The 17,793-nt window shown below is 37.3% G+C and overlaps 1 protein-coding gene across 5 annotated transcripts in view; it reads right to left on the bottom strand.

Annotated features, from left to right (window-relative positions):
* SUGCT (succinyl-CoA:glutarate-CoA transferase) overlaps nucleotides 1-17,793 on the bottom strand; it is a 358,596-nt gene that overhangs the window by 274,444 nt on the left and 66,359 nt on the right. For 4 of the 5 annotated variants that reach the window (XM_031554006.1, XM_019616695.2, XM_031554005.1 and 1 more), the window contains one exon: nucleotides 12,151-12,264. The exons of the other annotated variant lie outside the window; for it this stretch is intronic. In XM_031554006.1, the coding sequence (XP_031409866.1) occupies nucleotides 12,151-12,264 (114 nt within the window). The remainder of the gene's footprint in view (nucleotides 1-12,150; nucleotides 12,265-17,793) is intronic. 5 annotated transcript variants of the gene reach the window in all.

Raw genomic sequence — 17,793 nt, 5'->3', positions numbered from 1 at the left:
ATAGCACAGATAATGAGGTTTTCACCTTGAAGATGCAAGTTTAACTCATTTAAATGAGCAGTCAAATCCACCAAAAATGCTAAATCTGTGAGCCATTTTTAATCTTCACATTCTGGCACAAATTTTCCTTGTGATTCCATAAAGGACAAGATTGAAATCTTTGCAAAGTCTGTAGGCATTTTACCCCAACTTAGACACCTTCCTTCAGAAAGGTGAATGATGCCCATAATCAGCATCCATAGTTTTAAGGAACTCCTAGAACTGGGGATTATTTTAGTCCCTTGGGCATTATGAAATTCATAGCTATGAGGATGATTTGCATGACATTATCCACTTTTAAAGCTTTTGTGCATAAATTTTCATGATCTCTGATACAGTGATATTTCATCAGATGTGAGTTACTGGTGGTAAATGCATTATTTTCTATTAAATCTGTAAGTCCCTCTTTTTTTACCAAGCATCACCAGGGCATCATCGGTAGCAATACCAGATAGGTTGACAAAGCTTAAAGAAAATTGCTTTAATATATTTTTTTCCTGCTTCATACAAGTCAAGAGATTTAGTTGTATCTTTCACTGGCACTGAATAAATCATTTCTCAGCATATTTACTCTCCAAATGTTTTTTTGTTTGTTTTTTGTTTGTTCACCTGGTTTTTTGACTAAACCAGGTGAACAAATTAATTTTAGATTTTTTTTATTTATTTTTTCAATCAGGACATGTTATATATGTCATACTTTCCATACATGGATTAAAGAACTCACTACCAGGAAAAGGTTCTGATTTAGTTTTCTTTCTGCCATCAGATTTTCTATCATGTAACTAGCTTTTATAACAGAGTCCACTTGAGTTCTAATGCTTTTTGAAGTATTTTGTTGAGGGAACAGACTTTTTTCAGTTCCGCTATTTTGACTTTATGAAGCATTCTCTGATATGCATCAAATTGGCAGCGTGTTTCTGCATATAATGCCTTTCCAAATTGTAATATTTGAAAACTGATACAATTTCGTCGCAAATTAAGCATAGCGTCACGCTATATATGCTATTTATCAACATTGCACTGTGCCTTCTCCATGTCCTGGGGCCAGGCAGCTTGGTGGGGCATAATGACAAAGCAGCAGGGGGTGTGGGCTGTATTGTCACCTGTGCAGAGTCATAGGTAGCCTGCAAGTTGGACATGCCTGAAAATAGAGGCATCCAAAAACAACAACATCAGCAACAAAAAACCCACAGTCTGCAGCTTGAGTACATATTCTCACAAAGGGCTCTTATGCAAGTGCACAGATTAATTCCAACAGAAGTACATATCTGTCAGAGTCAGATGCAAACATGCTCACAGATAGCATTTCAAACTATATATGTATGCTAATCCTATATATATTAGGGTAGCACGGCACAAAGTTTTGTAATGGTATGAATGAGATCCAAATTTGACACTTGCAAAGATGACTTTTAGAGAAGGTTGTGGCAGATTGGATCGAGTAGTCTGACTTAAAGAGCAAGCAGCATCTAAACAATTTGGCAGCAAGGCACTTTTATTTAGCACTGTTAATGGACAAGAAAATATATATATATACTTGAAAATGGATTTTAAGAAATATAATGTTATGAATCACGAATCTATAAATCATGAATGCAAAACACAAAACTTTTTTTTTGTCAACAATACACATACGTAGATATTGTGTCTTATTAAAAAAAACTCCACTATATATAAAACTCCACCTTGAAGGATTTCAATAACTTCATTTCAAACTTCATTTTTCAGAAGTCTGTAATTTAAATGTAAACACACTTCAGGATGTCACCCTACGTTCAGAGGTTTTAGCCCAAAAGCATTCTTCCAGTTCAGTTTGGTTTAAATTGCACTCTTTTCAAATTATAAACTTGTCAAAGATGAACTCTCTGGTTTTACTTCCTTAAAATATATTTTTGCTACTCAAAAACAGCTCTGAATTCGCCTACTCCATTTAATTTTTAAGTAAATAGATATAACTAAATTTAATACTATATTCTATGTTAATTTACCTCTCAAGCACACTCAGTAAAATGAAAACACACTATACAAATCAATGACAAATTCCATCTAAGAACTCACACAGATTACCAAATTAGCTGCTGAATATACGTACTTGCTAGTCTTCTATAAAGATGTCTAATATTGTTCAGTATGTAAAAATACACTGTTCCAACAATGTTTGTCGTTTTGTAGCTATGTACTTTTATTTTCTTCACCTCAGCAGTCTCCTCTATTGTCTGTTTCAACTTCAGTGAATAGTTGCATCTGTTTGTTCCATGTACTCCTCAAGCCACATGATTTGCAATAAATCAAGAAAATTCATGCTTGCTCAAATCACTGTGTTATCTTGGTGTGAAGATCTAATGAATTTTTCAGAACTTGGAACCTCAGCTCCATTCTGACAATTTTCCACAGCTCACTTACAATATGTAATAATAACTTTGTTTGCATTTTAATATATCTTTCCCATTAGGCTCGCCGCAGCTCAGCTCCTCATTTTGGTACGAGGAAGATCCTCATTTCCATCAACTTTTGCATTACTGAAACGTAGTGTTGTTCCTTATTGACTCGGTGTTGTTCCTCGACACAACAGAAAGCAACTTTCCAGTGGCTTTTCCTCCACGCCAAATTCAGGTTTACATCACTATAAATGATCAACAATATGGATTTACCAGTATCCTTCAAAGGACAACCTGCAAGCCTTATTTCACATTAATTTCTTTAACCAGACAGTGTTGTTCTTGCAGATGATCCCTCAATATCTTAAAAGAGTGATACAGCAGCTTATAATACATAGTTAGCATTCGACTAAATTCTCTCAAGAGAACTTCAAGGAGATGGCAACTGTACATCTAAAATGGACAGGGAAGGCAGGGGAAATAAGAAATGATCCCAGTCTAAAAGACTCATCCATGTATGCAGCAATTTCAAATGTAACTCCCAACTGCACACGAGCTTCAAGATTTTAGTAGACTACATCTGCTATATCTCAATAATTGTTGCAATGAATAACACTCCATTTTGATTATGTCATTTGCACAATTTATTTTCACAAAAAACCTCTCTTGCCTAATTACACATTTACTCTGCAGCCCCATAGTTTCTATCCTGTTATACTTCAGCAGCACAAGAGGCAGTAAGATCTCGTAAATGAAAGAACTGATGCAGTGAGCATAATTTACACACCTTATCTAGATCAGATATGCAAACTTCATCCTTTTTTCTATTTATTTCCTCCTTCCTGTACATGTGGGTCACACTCCATCATTAACTGAGGAGACCTAACTATATATCCCCATTACCCAATGAACAGAAATAAAAGTGCCAAATTCTTCAGTTTGATGACCTCACAAGAAGTCAGCTGACAAACTGGACATATTCACTTCCACTTATAGATATTTCTTGCTTTCCACTTGAAACAGCTGCATTTTTAGCATAACAAAAAATCCATTTCACATAGCCAATCTTCACATACTTTTTCCTAGACCTGCTTCATATACTTTTTAACTGGTGCTATCGTTACAAGTTCCAAAGTTCTCAAAAGTAATGGAGAGAATCCTAAGTCATCTGTTTTCCTGTGTTTTTTGCAGGAAGCCATAGAAACCTGAAAAACTACAGCAATAACAATTTCCAACTTAAAATCTAATCCATAATGATATAATATTAGACACTTAGTCAAGTAACTGACAAGGCATTTTAGAGAGAAAGGAGAAGGAAAAATAAAGTCCAGATGCTAGAATCCCATAACAAAAAAGAAGATTCCACGCACTAGCCTGTTGTGCATTTCCTTGAATATTATGTTAACAAAATCATTTAACTGATTGCTTGTGATACAGTCAGTAATACCAGACATATTATTTTAGTTTCGTTATTAAACAAAAGAATAAGTCAACACTGAATTTAAAAAATTGCTTATTTGTTTGAAGCTGTACAAATGCCTCTATTTTTTACTAGCCATAGGAGTACGTAATTCTTTATAGGAGAAAAGGTTATTCTGCTTAAACATTGACTATGACAGCACTTAAGCTTTATTCTTCATTTGTTCTTTTACTTTGAGATAATCTAACTTGACTACATTGAATCTGAGTAAAGCAGACTCTTTCTGCACATGAGGACAAAAGCCTAGGTTTCTAAGCTAAATAAATGATCCCACTGCAAACCTTTGCCTAAAATTATGTTTCACTTTTATTTCCTAAGTAACCCAAGTCTGCAAATCTTAGCTACTCTCTGCTCTGTGTCCCTGTATTATTTTCTGGTTAACACCCACTCTTCAAAATACTATCGCACTGTATCTCCAAAACAAATTTGTATCTCTCTGATTGTTAAGCCCTAAAGTAAAATGTTTGAAGATGAGCCTAATGAGGCAGGATCATCTAATGCACTGAATCCCTAAATCACAGAATCTCTTGCGTGTGTACATAGCTAAGAAAATTCTTTAGATGACAGACATAAAATCTGTGTGTTCCTTGATGCAAACTTGTCGTGGTATGCACCATGCCTATAAATCAAATTAGCTAATTTCACTAAGAGCATTTGGCAGGAAACATTCAGTACTCCTGCCTGTGGGCTGTCCTTAACATAAAACAAAGATTTATTAAATACATCTAACCTACATGAGAGCAGTTAAAACATCACAACTTTGATTCACCTTTTCAAGACTGCTTCCTCTCAATACAGAATAAATATTATCCGTACAATATTTGCATACATACATTTACTAAGCCTTGACAATTTACTAAGTGACAGAACAGAACAAAATGTCTATCAACTGATAACTATTCAGAAAAACCCAGCAATCAAAGAAAATCTACAGTGAAGGTTATTCTATTAAAATATCCACTAATACCTCGATGCACCAAGTTACTTAAGCACGTCTAATTTTACGAACATGAATAATCCCCCTGAAGTCAAATGACTACTCATTCTAAGTGAGACAGATGCTCAAGTACCTTAACAAACCGAAGCCTTTAATTGCCTGCATTTGTTTCTGTGAATTTTGCTTTAAAGGAAAAAAGGAAAAAAAAAGTTTGTTTGGCTTTGTGTTTTTTTGGTTTGTTTTTTGTTTTTTGCCAGTAAAAATGTGATATCAAAATGTTTCTATCACTGTAGAAATGAATTTTATTTCACCTATTTTTCTTGTTTGTTTTTAAAGTTCTTTTTTCCACCTACAGTTTGAGGCAAGGAGTTTACCAAAGTAGATACAACAAAGTAAATTATATTTTAAATGGGAAATAAATGTGTTTGCTTATTTTTCTCTTCCATTTGTTTATAGAAAATCTTTGCTCAAATATGAAGCATAAGACTTGGAAATGACAGGGGTTACCTGCTATTTCATGTAGCTGATATTTTATTTATTGGATAGTCATAAATTGGAAGAGCATAATGATGAATGGAACAAACAGAAAAAGAAGCTTCACTTCAAAATCATTCTGCACGAGAGGAAAACTCTACAGTGCTTGTAAGAATTAGCATCTGAGGCTAAAAATGCCAACAAAGATGAATAAAACAGCATAAACTTAGCAGACTTTGCGGGATTCCAGTCTTCTATTTTCTGGATAACTTCTGAGAATAACATCTATACTAGACCCACACCTGTAAAATACAAACACACAGTAATTCTAGCCTGTAGTTCTCAGCTAAAGTTTTTGATTAAAAGGATTGTAAAGGCTTTTCAAGTCTTTGTAACAAATTCTTTGGATATGCGCTTTTTCTCTTTTTATCCTGAGAATCCAAACATTTCCTTACATAAAGGCAACCTGGGTATAGCCCAAATTTGCCCACATGGCTAAAAGCCATTTAAATATACCCATAAAGTTAGTAATTCTACTTTTGGAATTATATCCAAGGTGTATTAACTTACAAAAAGGAATTGCTAAAACTTCCCTCATGTCAGTATCTCAAATTCATGATCTGAGTTCAAGTACAACTCCTGAATCACAAAGAAGAAAGGGGAACAGGCAGGGAGGGTTTAAGGATAGATACGAGGGCTGCTATGAAAGTAATTCCTCTCATTTTATTATGGTGGTCCATGGCATCAGAGGTGGATATTGGTGGTAAGGCAGTAGGGGTTGAACCTTTCTGACAACATTCCATTACATTTGGTTGTGGTGTGACAGATGGCAGCAGAGGGGCAGTCTGATCAAACGGTGTCTGACGTGGAAGTGTGCCTGAAGCCAAGGTGTGTCACTGAATTGTTCCATGTAGAAAATACTGCACCCACTGACATTCACTGACACCTGCTGAGCAAGCAGTGGATGTGAGCACAGTGAACTGGTGGTGATGTGATGTTTCAGCAGTAATAGTGTCAGCTCCACTGACGCAGATTTTTATGAGCGCAACGTGCAGGCTCTTGATCTTTGCTGTCAAAAATGCATAGCTACTGGTGGTGATTATGTCAAAAAACAGAGTTTGGTAGCTAAGAATTTGCTCTATCAAGTAGTGTTATTGTGCTTTTTGTATCTGGTGTGGTTGTGATGGAAATAAATTCTAAAATCAATGCAACATGAAGAAAACAGAAGTGAAGGAGAACTGTTCAATAGTAGCTTAACCTGCTTTTCCCCACCAGATTACCTAGCAGAGATAAATATACTATTAATCTAACACAAGTATGACTTCATCATGCACAAATTTCAAACAGTATTCCACGTTCCTGAGAATAACCTTCCTCTCCAAGTCTTCCTGTATATGTCTATGTAAGATGCACAAGGTTGCTCTCACAGCAACACAGGTAATTCATAATTACCATTTGAAGTTAACGTGCTTAAAATACCTTTTCAAATGTTTGCTGTATAAACCTGTTCCAACTTCATTGAAATCTACAAAGAAATACCAGTAATTTCCTTGCTACTATATTTACTCACAATTTTCCCCTGAGAAAGGAAAGGAGGAAACCAACCTGATGTTCCACTTCAAACTATGTTCTTGGAACAACTTCAGTGTTAGAATTTCTGCTAAGATGATCATTGCTTTCAATTTTCCCCTGAAGCCACGACTATTTGTGACCACAGTTTCTCAAACTATTGCACCGAACATTAAACTTTTTAGAAAATGCCACAAACAAATCCGAAGGAACTAAGTATGCACCTGCTCCTATGCTTCACTCTTCTCTGTATTCAGCAAGTTTGTCTAGTTCTCTTGTTAACTAATGGTCTGAATCACATCCTGATTTAAAAAAAGAAATAATCCGCAAATAGTTCCTCAAAAATTCCCTGGCTTTTTATTTCAGAATAACTAAACAATGTTCAATTCCTGCAATAACTCTACAGATTGTTTCCACCCATGCAAAAAAATCCCAGACCACTTACTGTACAATTTATACATAAAATGGGTAATGCTATTTTCCAACTGAAAACAAAAACATGAAGAAGCATAGAGTTCACGCTAACTCTAGAGAAAAAGCAGCCCAATATATCTTGTTCAAACACTAAATGAAATCAGAAAAGCTCATGAGGAGCAAGAGGGGAAGTTCAACCTTCAAATGAACTATTACAAATGGCAAAAGTAAATTAAGGGCCTTCAGCAGCGCAAGAAGAGAAGGATGTGAGGGTTGAAATCCTGCAGCATTTTTACAATAGCTTTACACAACTCATTCATTTCCAGATGACGAAGAACAACTTGACAGATGAGACAAGAGCAACTGAAGAGCAACACAAAGGCACCCTCGCTACAAATTTGTCATCTTTCCATCTTTTTGTGTTCCCATTACTGAACTTTGATGAAACAGTAAAGGAAAAAGTCAAGCATAAAAAGTCTGTCCAGAAAGAAATTCACCTTATTTAAAACATATTTTCCTTTATTCTAAAATATTTTCATTAACACATTGCATTCCAGAATCTCTGCTATTTTTCTTCATCCCCACATACACACAAACATAGCCCCAAGGAAATAATTACTTTTCCTGTTTACGTAAAATAATTATGCAGGATTTCCTGAGAACATGATTTTCAAATTAGGGGCAAACCAAACTGAAGAGTCTCTATTTCCTTTACCACAGGAAATGTTATAGATTTGGTTTTAAATTAAATTTATATATCAATTAAAAAGCTGGAAGTTCTTATCTGTGACTGAGCTGTGGCAACTTTTGAAGGTTGGGGAAAACAATGCTCCAGCAAGCATTTAGTTGTTGAAAATATCTTTTAGAAATGTTAAATTTAATAGCTCTCTAGTGCATGTCTGGGATTTCTTTGTAATCTTCTTGAGTAATGTGTAATATTTTGGCCAAGTTCCAAACCCGCTCAGTTAGTAGTAGTAGAGAAAAGGAAAGGCTATAAAGTGAATTTGTTGTCTCTTTTTTTTTTATTAGTTTTAGAAACTTTAAACATTAAAGAAACCTTGCTTTACATTAACTTCACCCTGTTGCTGCGTTCCAGAAATTTAGTGCAGATTTGCATGTGCTCCGTATGGATCTTCCCATAGCTGCTCTACCTGGCCTAAGCAAACAGCGTGCATGTGCTGACCAGCTGTGAAGAACAAGAGTGGGGAGAGGGAAAACAACAGAGCTTTGGACTTGGAAAGCAGAGTGCTGAATTTCCTGGCTTACCCTGTGGCTCACTTAATGGCTTCAGTCAGGTGACTGAAAGAGGCAAGTAAATTACACAGGAGCAGGCACTGGATGTCAAGCAATACGTTACAGCCATGCAATACTCCAATTTCCTCCTCTGATCACTGTAGCCTCAGTTTAAGTGAGCTATGTTCTAGCTAGACATATTTTCATTTTTGCATCTCCACGTGCTGCATTTCCACGAGATGAGAGTACGATGCTGCAAGCCCACATATTCCTTCTCATTTTAACATGTTTGTATTCTTAATTTTATTGACAAAGTGAACTGAAAGAGCAATACTGGCTTACAATAAGACTTCCTTTCCTAGTCACGGGATGTAAGCGTGATACAGCTCAATGGAGATTGATGACCATTGAAAAAAAATCGGTGCATTTTGATGAACAATGGTAAAGATTCATTTCTTATACAGTATTTTCTGAAAAGAGACTTTAATGATGAACGCACTACTTTTTAACACTAATCTGAATTTGCAGTAAGGTATGTTCTGTAAGTGAATCTCAAATATTGGACTCATGTTACAGGATTAAAGGAAAAACAGAGCTTGCATTTAATCTTAGTTATTGGCTCACGCATCAGGAAGAATGATGAAAAACAGTTTCTTAACTTCTAGCATTCAAATTATCATTTCCAGCATCTCTGTTTTCTTCAACACATTTTCCCCTATTTTCATATTCATAAAGGATGCCCACAGAAAAGAAATCACAGCAGTACAAACTGCTTTTGAGCAGGAAAACTAGGTCCAAATAGAATGCAGACTTGCTTGCCTACTGCTCTTTTTCTGGTTGTTTGTTTGAAGGACAGAGTTCTTACCTGGTATTTTAAGTCCTGTCACATGCATTGGCAATGTTATAATCTCAGATTTGATGTTTCCCAGCTATAGCAGATTTTTAAATCATCAAAATAGAAAAGCAGCTGTATGCAATATGGGTTCATCTCTTCCCCTACTCTCTCCTCCTTCAAATATTCTTTTATAAAAAAAATGTGCTAATCCTCAACAGCAAAAAGCAGTACTATATTAATTCACATGTGGTAATCACAACATCATCTCTGCCTGAACTGGAACTGCCATCATACCATTACTCAATCTCCAACCACTGCCAGTTCCACTGCAGCCACTTTCATAATGGTTCCGGAGACGCTCAGTCTGCGGTATTCCTAATTCTCATTACAAATATTTTACATATAGGCTTTAAGACATTTTTGAAGTATGGCATCAGAATTACAACTACAATGAATTTAAATACCATTTTAAATATAACAGATATGATGTTTGTCTCTGAGGGCCTTTGGACATGCTAAAACGCCTGCTTCTTTGCTAGAAAGTGGAGTTTAGAGCTTGGAAGCAGGGTTATCAGAAGTACTTTTGGGGTAGGCATGTCAAGGAAAACATCTCTTGGTGGAATTACAGCAGCTGGTAAAGTGAATGCTCACACTATGCCAAGCCACATACTAAAAATGAGATCTCCCAAAAATTATAAGGTTGGCTTAAAAGCCATGAGATGTTTTACAAAAGAAACCATTTATATTTTTCTCTTGCTGGGTTTTGAAGCTTCAGGGAGATACTGCCTTGTCTTCCTGATGAGATGATACATTACTACAAGTTTGGTGAGTCTGATACAAATTACTGAAAATACAAAACACCAATTACATCCGGACAGTTACATTTCACTAAATCAAGAACAGCATCTTGACTCCCTTAAGGAGCTGAAATCAAGATGGAAAAACCAATTAACTGAGTAGGTTTTTTATTAAAATGGTGGGCAGAAAAACACAACCCTCAGCCTACTGCTGAACCAACTCGGGTGACTGTGAAGGAGTCAACTGCTTTCCCGCTTTTTACACCAAAGCAATTTTTGGAACTCATGTGGAAAAAGTAAGAAAAAAAAAAACCAGCTAAATGGACACAAAATACATGAATTTTGATGAATCTCATGATTATCATTCTGCCTTTCTCAGGATTTTCAGGTCTTGGTACACTAATTTAATGCCAAGCAATGATATGATCTGTACATCTGTTAATGCTCAGACATCAAAATCTCATTTCCATAATGTCATCAAGTACGTCCAACCCGTGGCCCACGGGCTGCATGCAGCCCAGCACAGCTCGCAGCATGGCCCACCCCCTGACCCACGAATCAAAGGCAGTGGCTCTGCTCTGCAGAGCAGCCCCAGGCACCATTGCTCAGCAACAACCAGACCATCAGTGAGCTATTAGCGCTGTGTCAACTGAAACCAGGGCACGGGGAGGGCAGTGCTTTGCAGTGCTGACTCAAGCGATGGCAAGCAATTGTATGCATTTCGATATATTGGCTAAACACATGGCTCTGAACAGCAAAGACTAACACAGCCATGCCTTCTGTTTTGATAAAGGAATTTGAAAATAGAATCATAGAATCCTTAGAGTTGGAAGGGACATTTAAAGGTCATCTAGTCCAATATAACTCCTTATAATTTATCAACAGGTCCTATGTGACCTTGAGATCACAGTTAACAAAAGCCAACTATATCCTGGGCTGCATTAAAAAAAGAGGTGGCCAGCAGGAAAAGGGAGGTGATCCTCCTCCTCTACTCAGCTATTGTGAGGTCCCATCTGCAGTACTGTGTCCAGGCCTCCAGCACAAGAAAGACACAGAGCTCTTGGAATGGGTCCAGAGGAGGGCCACTAAGATGATCAAAGGGCTGGAGCACCTCTCCTACGAAGAAAACTTGTGGGAACTGGGCTTGTTCAGCTTGGAGAAGAGAATCATAGAATTGCTCCAGTTGGAAAAGATCTTCAAGATCATCAAGTCCAACCACAATCTAACCATACTACTCTAACAACCCACCTCTAAATCATGTCCCTGAGCACCACATCCAGACAGTTCTTAAACACATCCAGGGATGGTGACTCAACCACCTCCCTGGGGAGCCTATTCCAGTGCTTAACAACCCTTTCTGTAAAGAAGTTTTTCCTGTTATCCAACCTAAACCTCTCATGCCACAACTTGAGGCCATTTCCCCTCATCCTGACACCTATTACCAGTGAGAAGTGACCAACCCCACTCTCACTGCAATCACCTTTCAAGTATTGGAAGAGAGCAATAATGTCTCTTATTCAGCTTCCTCTTCCCCAGACTAAACAGCCCCAGTTCCTTCAGTCACTAAATTGGAAGGCTGCAGGGAGACTTCATTGTGGCCTTCCACTACTTGAAGGGAGTTTATGAACAGGATGGGGAACAGCTGTTTATGAGGGTGGATATTGATAGGACAAGGGGGAATGGTTTTAAACTAGACAGGGGAGGTTCAGGTTGGATATTAGGAGGAAGTTTTTCACCCAGAGGGTGGTGAGGCACTGGAACAGGTTGCCCAAGGAGGTTGTGCATACCCTATCCCTGGAGGCATTCAAGGCCAGGCTGAATGTTGGTCTGGTGGTTGGCAACCCTGCACATAGCAGGAGGTTGAAACTGGATGATCATGTGGTCCTTTTCAACCCAGGCCATTATATGATTCTATGATTATAAATTTGACTTGAATGATGAATTAAGCTCAGTTCAATATCTGTGGATAATAATAGTGCTCACGATGATCTTACACGGAGAAGGGGTAGCCCCATCCATGGCTGTCTTTCTGTGACTGTTTCTTGCTCTAAGAATTGATGCCAGCTCGTATTACTACATGACACTGCCCAGTGATCTGCAGACAGATCCTGAAAGACAGGAAAAAAAAATCTCTTTTGAGGAGCTTACTATTTAATTACTGGAGAAAAGGAGAAGGAAGAGGTAAACTCTTCTATAGTGAGAAGAGAAGCAAACAAATGTGACCTATTCATATCAAATCTCAAAGCACAGACAAATGTGATGGGAACAGCAGTAGAAACTCAGTAGGTGACCACAACGCAGTGCCTTGCTGCAACCTGGAATTGGTGATAAAACCTTGTATTAAAAGTGGGTCAGAACACTGACCCAAACAGCAGTATCCAACTATATGAAGGTGTTAGAAACATCCAAAACACAATGCAAGCAAGTGTAGAGGTGCATTCTGAATTCTGATCACAAAATCATCTGTGATTCCATTTTAAATCTCAGGAAAAACTTACATGATGAATGTTTGACAAAGCTCACACAAGCTGGACAGGAAACAACTACAAAAAACAGTGATGCTCTCAGATGCTTTCAGCTCCTGGTACTTGAGAAAAGAAACAATGCAGCCATTTACTTCTCATCATTATTATTTAAAACTGCTAAGTGGCAGGAAAAAAAAATACAGAAGAATCTGTGAGAAGTTTGAAAAGACAAGGCAACTGTGCAAAAGTGCTATTACTAATAACACTCTCTGAAATGAACTGATCAGATTCTTAATACACAGAACCCTTCCTGCCCAGAGATCTCCTTTCATTATTCTGATAGTTATGGGATCTTAATTTCTAGTTCTCATTTAGCCTCCAACTTTGCTAAACTGCTGAATGTAAGCTAGCTATTTAAAAACAGATAAATCAAATCAAGTAATATTGTAGAAACTACTTCAACACATGCACTCACATATAAAACCCTCAAATAAAATCTGTAAGCATGTATGCAAAGAGGAAAAAATGATTATTTGCGGTTCTGTGGAAGTACTAAAATAAAACTTGGAGACCATTGTTTTAAGCCTCATGCTAAGTTAAAATGCAACCCCTGCTCCGCTAAGCTAAGTTAATTACTTGCGTGTACTACAAAAGTCTTTGTTGCATTTTCAGCTATTATCCATGGTCAAAATTCTCTAGCCGCTATCTTAACCCCACATTCCAAAGATAAATTTAACAAGGTCAAAAAAATTTTTGTTTAAAAGAGACGTTATCATACATTGGTGGCATGAAGAAATTTCAGAATTTATAATATACTATATTCTTTGTCTTTAAGCTAGGCTTTAAATAGATGACAGACTCAGCAAAGGCTCCTCTAGTGGAAATCACGCAACTTGCTATTTGTATATATTTGGGCCATTTCATGCGACAATGGATTGTTCTGATGAGAACCACAAATATTAACTTTCAGAATACCAGCTGAAGCGCAAATTGAAGGTTAACCTTGTGTCTGTTTTTATATTTTTATCTAACAAAGAATAGCCTTTTGACTAAAATAATTTAACTTCTACTTTTGACCTCAATAGCATTCTGAAATATAAAATCATACAAGTTGGGTCTTCCATATCTTTGCTGGACAACTTATTTGGAATGAGAGTTCACCACCTGGCAACCCCTCAGAAAAGAAAGGGAACTAGTATGTAAAACTAACGGGTAGAAGTTTGGAAAGCTCACTAAACCCAGTTAGAGCTTTCCTCACAGAAACCAGAAAAGAGCGCACTGTAGAAAAGCACAATCTAAAAAAAAAAAATCTAGAAAGTTTGCTCTAGACAATACGGTGATGAACTGCAGCAATACACCACTAACAAGAAAGTAAAAAGGTGTTTCCTGAATCTAGAACATGTTCCATTTCTTTCCTTCTCCTTAGTAAGTGTGGAGAACCAACTCCTTAGCAAGAACGCAGAACTACTTCAAGGCTTCCAATGAAGAGAAATTGGGATATATACCATCAAAAGTAACCTAGATTGCAGCACAAATTCTAAGTCATGGTTTGAAACTGTGATTGAACACCTGGTGGGAAGGCAGGGCCAGCCCAGGGGAGCTCAGGTGCATGCAGTGTACTTGAGTGACCAGAAGCCAAGATCCAGACCTTTCCAGACCACATTTATGGGTTGGCAGTAGAGATAAGGGTATCTTGCTGAATATCCCTCCCTGCTTCAGGTCTTCCCAAGGTAAGCAGATTTTTTCTTTTGTTTTTATATCCACAGCTGCTACATTTGGACTTATCCTTACTTGCTGCAGCCTAGGAGTTTGCTACTCTGCTATTATTGCTATGCTTTCCATTGCATTATAGCATTACACAGATAGAACTCAACAAAGGTGAGAATGTAGGCTAGATAATATGCTGAGATCTCCTTGGGGCTATAGGTATAGGATTGATTACTCTAGAATAATTCACACAACAAGAGAAAACTCCGGTCATTGAATACGCTGTTTTAAGTGATTGTCAAGAAGCATGGTTTTGTCAAAAAACAGAACTGCTTCAAAATTATCTCTTACCTTTGCCCTTACTACTCTCAATATTAGTAAATTAAAGTCTTGTAGAAAAAAAGTCCTGTTTCTCTTAAAAAGTAAACTATTTTAGTATTAATAGGGGCTTAATAAAAGACAAAGCTTTAGATTACAAATGTCTGCTTTTTACCATCGAGGCTTATTAGGGAAAGTTCACTTAAAAAAATACCCGCTATGGCATCATGCAACGTTATATTTGAATATGGCAAAAGGCAGAAGAAACCACAGTAAAAAGGACTGCAATTTGAAACTCATTTTCATACGTAGATTTAGCACTGAAAAACTTTTGTGGTTTTTATTTTTGTAAGACAACAGGACTTAAACTTCTCAAGTGTATACACTGCTTTTGAAAAACAGAATAGAAGCTATTAAGTCATTCAAAGACTCTTTCAAAAAGTGCTTTCCTTCCATTAAATTCCCAGAAACTGCCTATACACTGGAAGACCATAGCTACTACTGTACTGGGGTCTGTGCATATCATAGTAGTACTGCAATACTGTTAGAGGAAACAACCACACAACAAATTCATTAGCATGTATCAGTCCTAAGGAATTAACTTAATTAAATCTTGCATGACCTGTCAGCTCACTGCAGAAAGGGCCATCCTATAAAGCAGCAATCAGGTTCTACCTTAAATCTTCACTCAGTAGTGCTCAGTACTAAATATACAGAGAGATGTCAAGCAAGCATCATAAACACAAGTAACTTGCAGACTGACCCATTCTGTGAACCTCTCACTGGACACTGTAATCCCTCCCATCAAATAACATGAGAATAAATACTATTTACACAGCAACACCATCAGTTAAATCAGTTCTGAATAGTCACATTCATGCTAACAAAGCACAGATCTCAGGCAGATGCATTAAACGTGAGTAGAAATGCAAGTCTCACAATGAGAGAGAGGAGAAAGCAGCAAGAACAAGAATTTTTGTAAGGAAGTTGATGTATGTGAGAGTTATTTTGCATTCTTGAGGACAATATGCAGGAGTGAGACAATTCCTAATGCAGTTAGGTTTCTGACAGCAGATGGTTCTCTTGGCTGAGCAGTAGTGAAGGTTCTTAATCAGGCCTAGAAGTACAGCAAGCCTTCACACTGCTGAAAGAGAAGCATTACTCCATTACAAGCAAGTTCATAAGCAAGTGTTAATCCCCGTGCAACGCAGCATTTATCATTTTTCATACAAGTGCTCATTCCAAGAGGATTATCACTTCCCCATCCTGCCCTCTGGCTGACTATGCAGGGCAGAGAAATTCTTTATTCCATATGGAAGAGGAGAGGGAAGCTGGAGGAAGCGGTGATCTCTGGCTTCCAGTGCTGCTGTAGCTACTCCAATTTGAACGTGTGAAGAAGCAGAGGCCAATACTCCCGCAGTTGATGTTCAATGAGAGTACAGATGTGGCTTTCCAGAAGCTGTCTAGCAATTAGTGACACATGCCAGACTAGAGAGATAGAGAGGAAGGAGCTCAAGCACGCCTTGCTTATGAACTTACACCTGTACAGATCCCAGCAGCCTACCTGAAGGACTGACTAAATGAACCTCAGATTTGTCTGCTCACACAATTTTATCTAAGCTTGCTTGAATTGGTTCAATTTGAAATATCTTAGATACAACATTTTAGTTTTATAGCTAAGATTTGTGAGTATATAAATCTATTTGTGTGAGTTCATGAGATTCCAGCTGCTTTTCCTAATATATATGCACTCACTCTTCTAGCAAACTGCACTTTGAGGGGTAAAGAGCACACAAAAGAACAAATGTGAAGTGGATTTTATTAGTCACAGAGAAATTCTGCTTTCCTTAGAGACTTACCATCCTTACCTCTATGACCTTATCTCCTTGCAGAACAGTTACAAACTATACACAACTCACCTTGGTGCTCTTTATGAGAGATGCACGTGAAGACGAGTTCTAGGCTAATAAGTGTCACACCCATCACTGGGCAAAACAACAACACAAACATTATTTGTAACATCCCAAACTTATACATGAAATCAGTAGCACAGCATACAAGAACAGCTAATAATGCTGATAATTTGTACCTACCATCCTAAATAGATTCTTAGAAAGGTTGCAACAAAAACTAGATTACATGAATGACATCTAGTGGACATCTCTTTTCATAACAATCCACATTTTCCAACCAAAACTGTCACAAGCTTCACATAATAAAAGCAATCATGTGAGGGTCAGTGTTTGAAGGCTTTTTACTATTATTCGTTTTTGTCTTCATGAAGTTAATATCATCCTTTGGACATGCTTTAATCTGTCCCGTGTCTTAAGACTCAATATCATTCCATAAACCACCAAGCTCCTCAAATTCTTAAGGAAATAGTCTCCAAAAGTTTCTAGGATGGTAGATACTTTGGCAAAGTCCTTACCCATTTTAGTCATTTAAAGTAACTTCTTTGTGCATCATTCACCAATACTGGCCAGAAAAAGCTGATTTGTTGTGCTTGCACATAACCTGTACACCAGATCACAGTGTTTCTAGCTACAACAGCAACACAAACATCCATTTATACATTCAGGATGATTATGGCAAGAATCACTGGGAGGTAATGTTGCATATGCAAGTTTGAGTTCTCTCTCTTTCAGACTGTTTAAACATTTCTGCTTTGAGAGGCTGCACTGTGTTTTACAATGATTGTGAAAAGTACTTTCAGGACAGCAAAAGTGAAGTTTATTCCTCTACTGTTAATCTAACAAGTAGATTAAATATATTCTCTGTGAGCCCTTACATCTTACTCACTCTTTCCAGACCAGCAACAACACGAAGATCAATCTACAGATCAGGGCTCTGTTACCCTTTTCTTCTTAAGGGCTACAACTTGACATGGATATTCTTACTTGTAAACGTTCAGTAACCCTGCAACATGTTTGGAGGCTAACCATGCTGCTGTAATACAGACTAGATCTCTCACCCCACTGATGGAAGAACGTGGAGGAAACAATGAACACTACAGATAAGAGACAAAATTCCTGTGGCATTTCCCTAGAGGAGATAAAAAATGAGATATTAACTACCAGCTATTGTTCCTTAATAATCATATTATATGTAATTTGAATTTGCAGAATACTCTTGAGTTACTCACTAAAA

Source organism: Meleagris gallopavo, chromosome 6 (assembly GCF_000146605.3).
Source record: "Meleagris gallopavo isolate NT-WF06-2002-E0010 breed Aviagen turkey brand Nicholas breeding stock chromosome 6, Turkey_5.1, whole genome shotgun sequence".
NCBI classification, from domain to species: Eukaryota; Metazoa; Chordata; class Aves; order Galliformes; family Phasianidae; genus Meleagris; species Meleagris gallopavo.
This window is presented reverse-complemented; position numbering and strand designations above follow the sequence as displayed.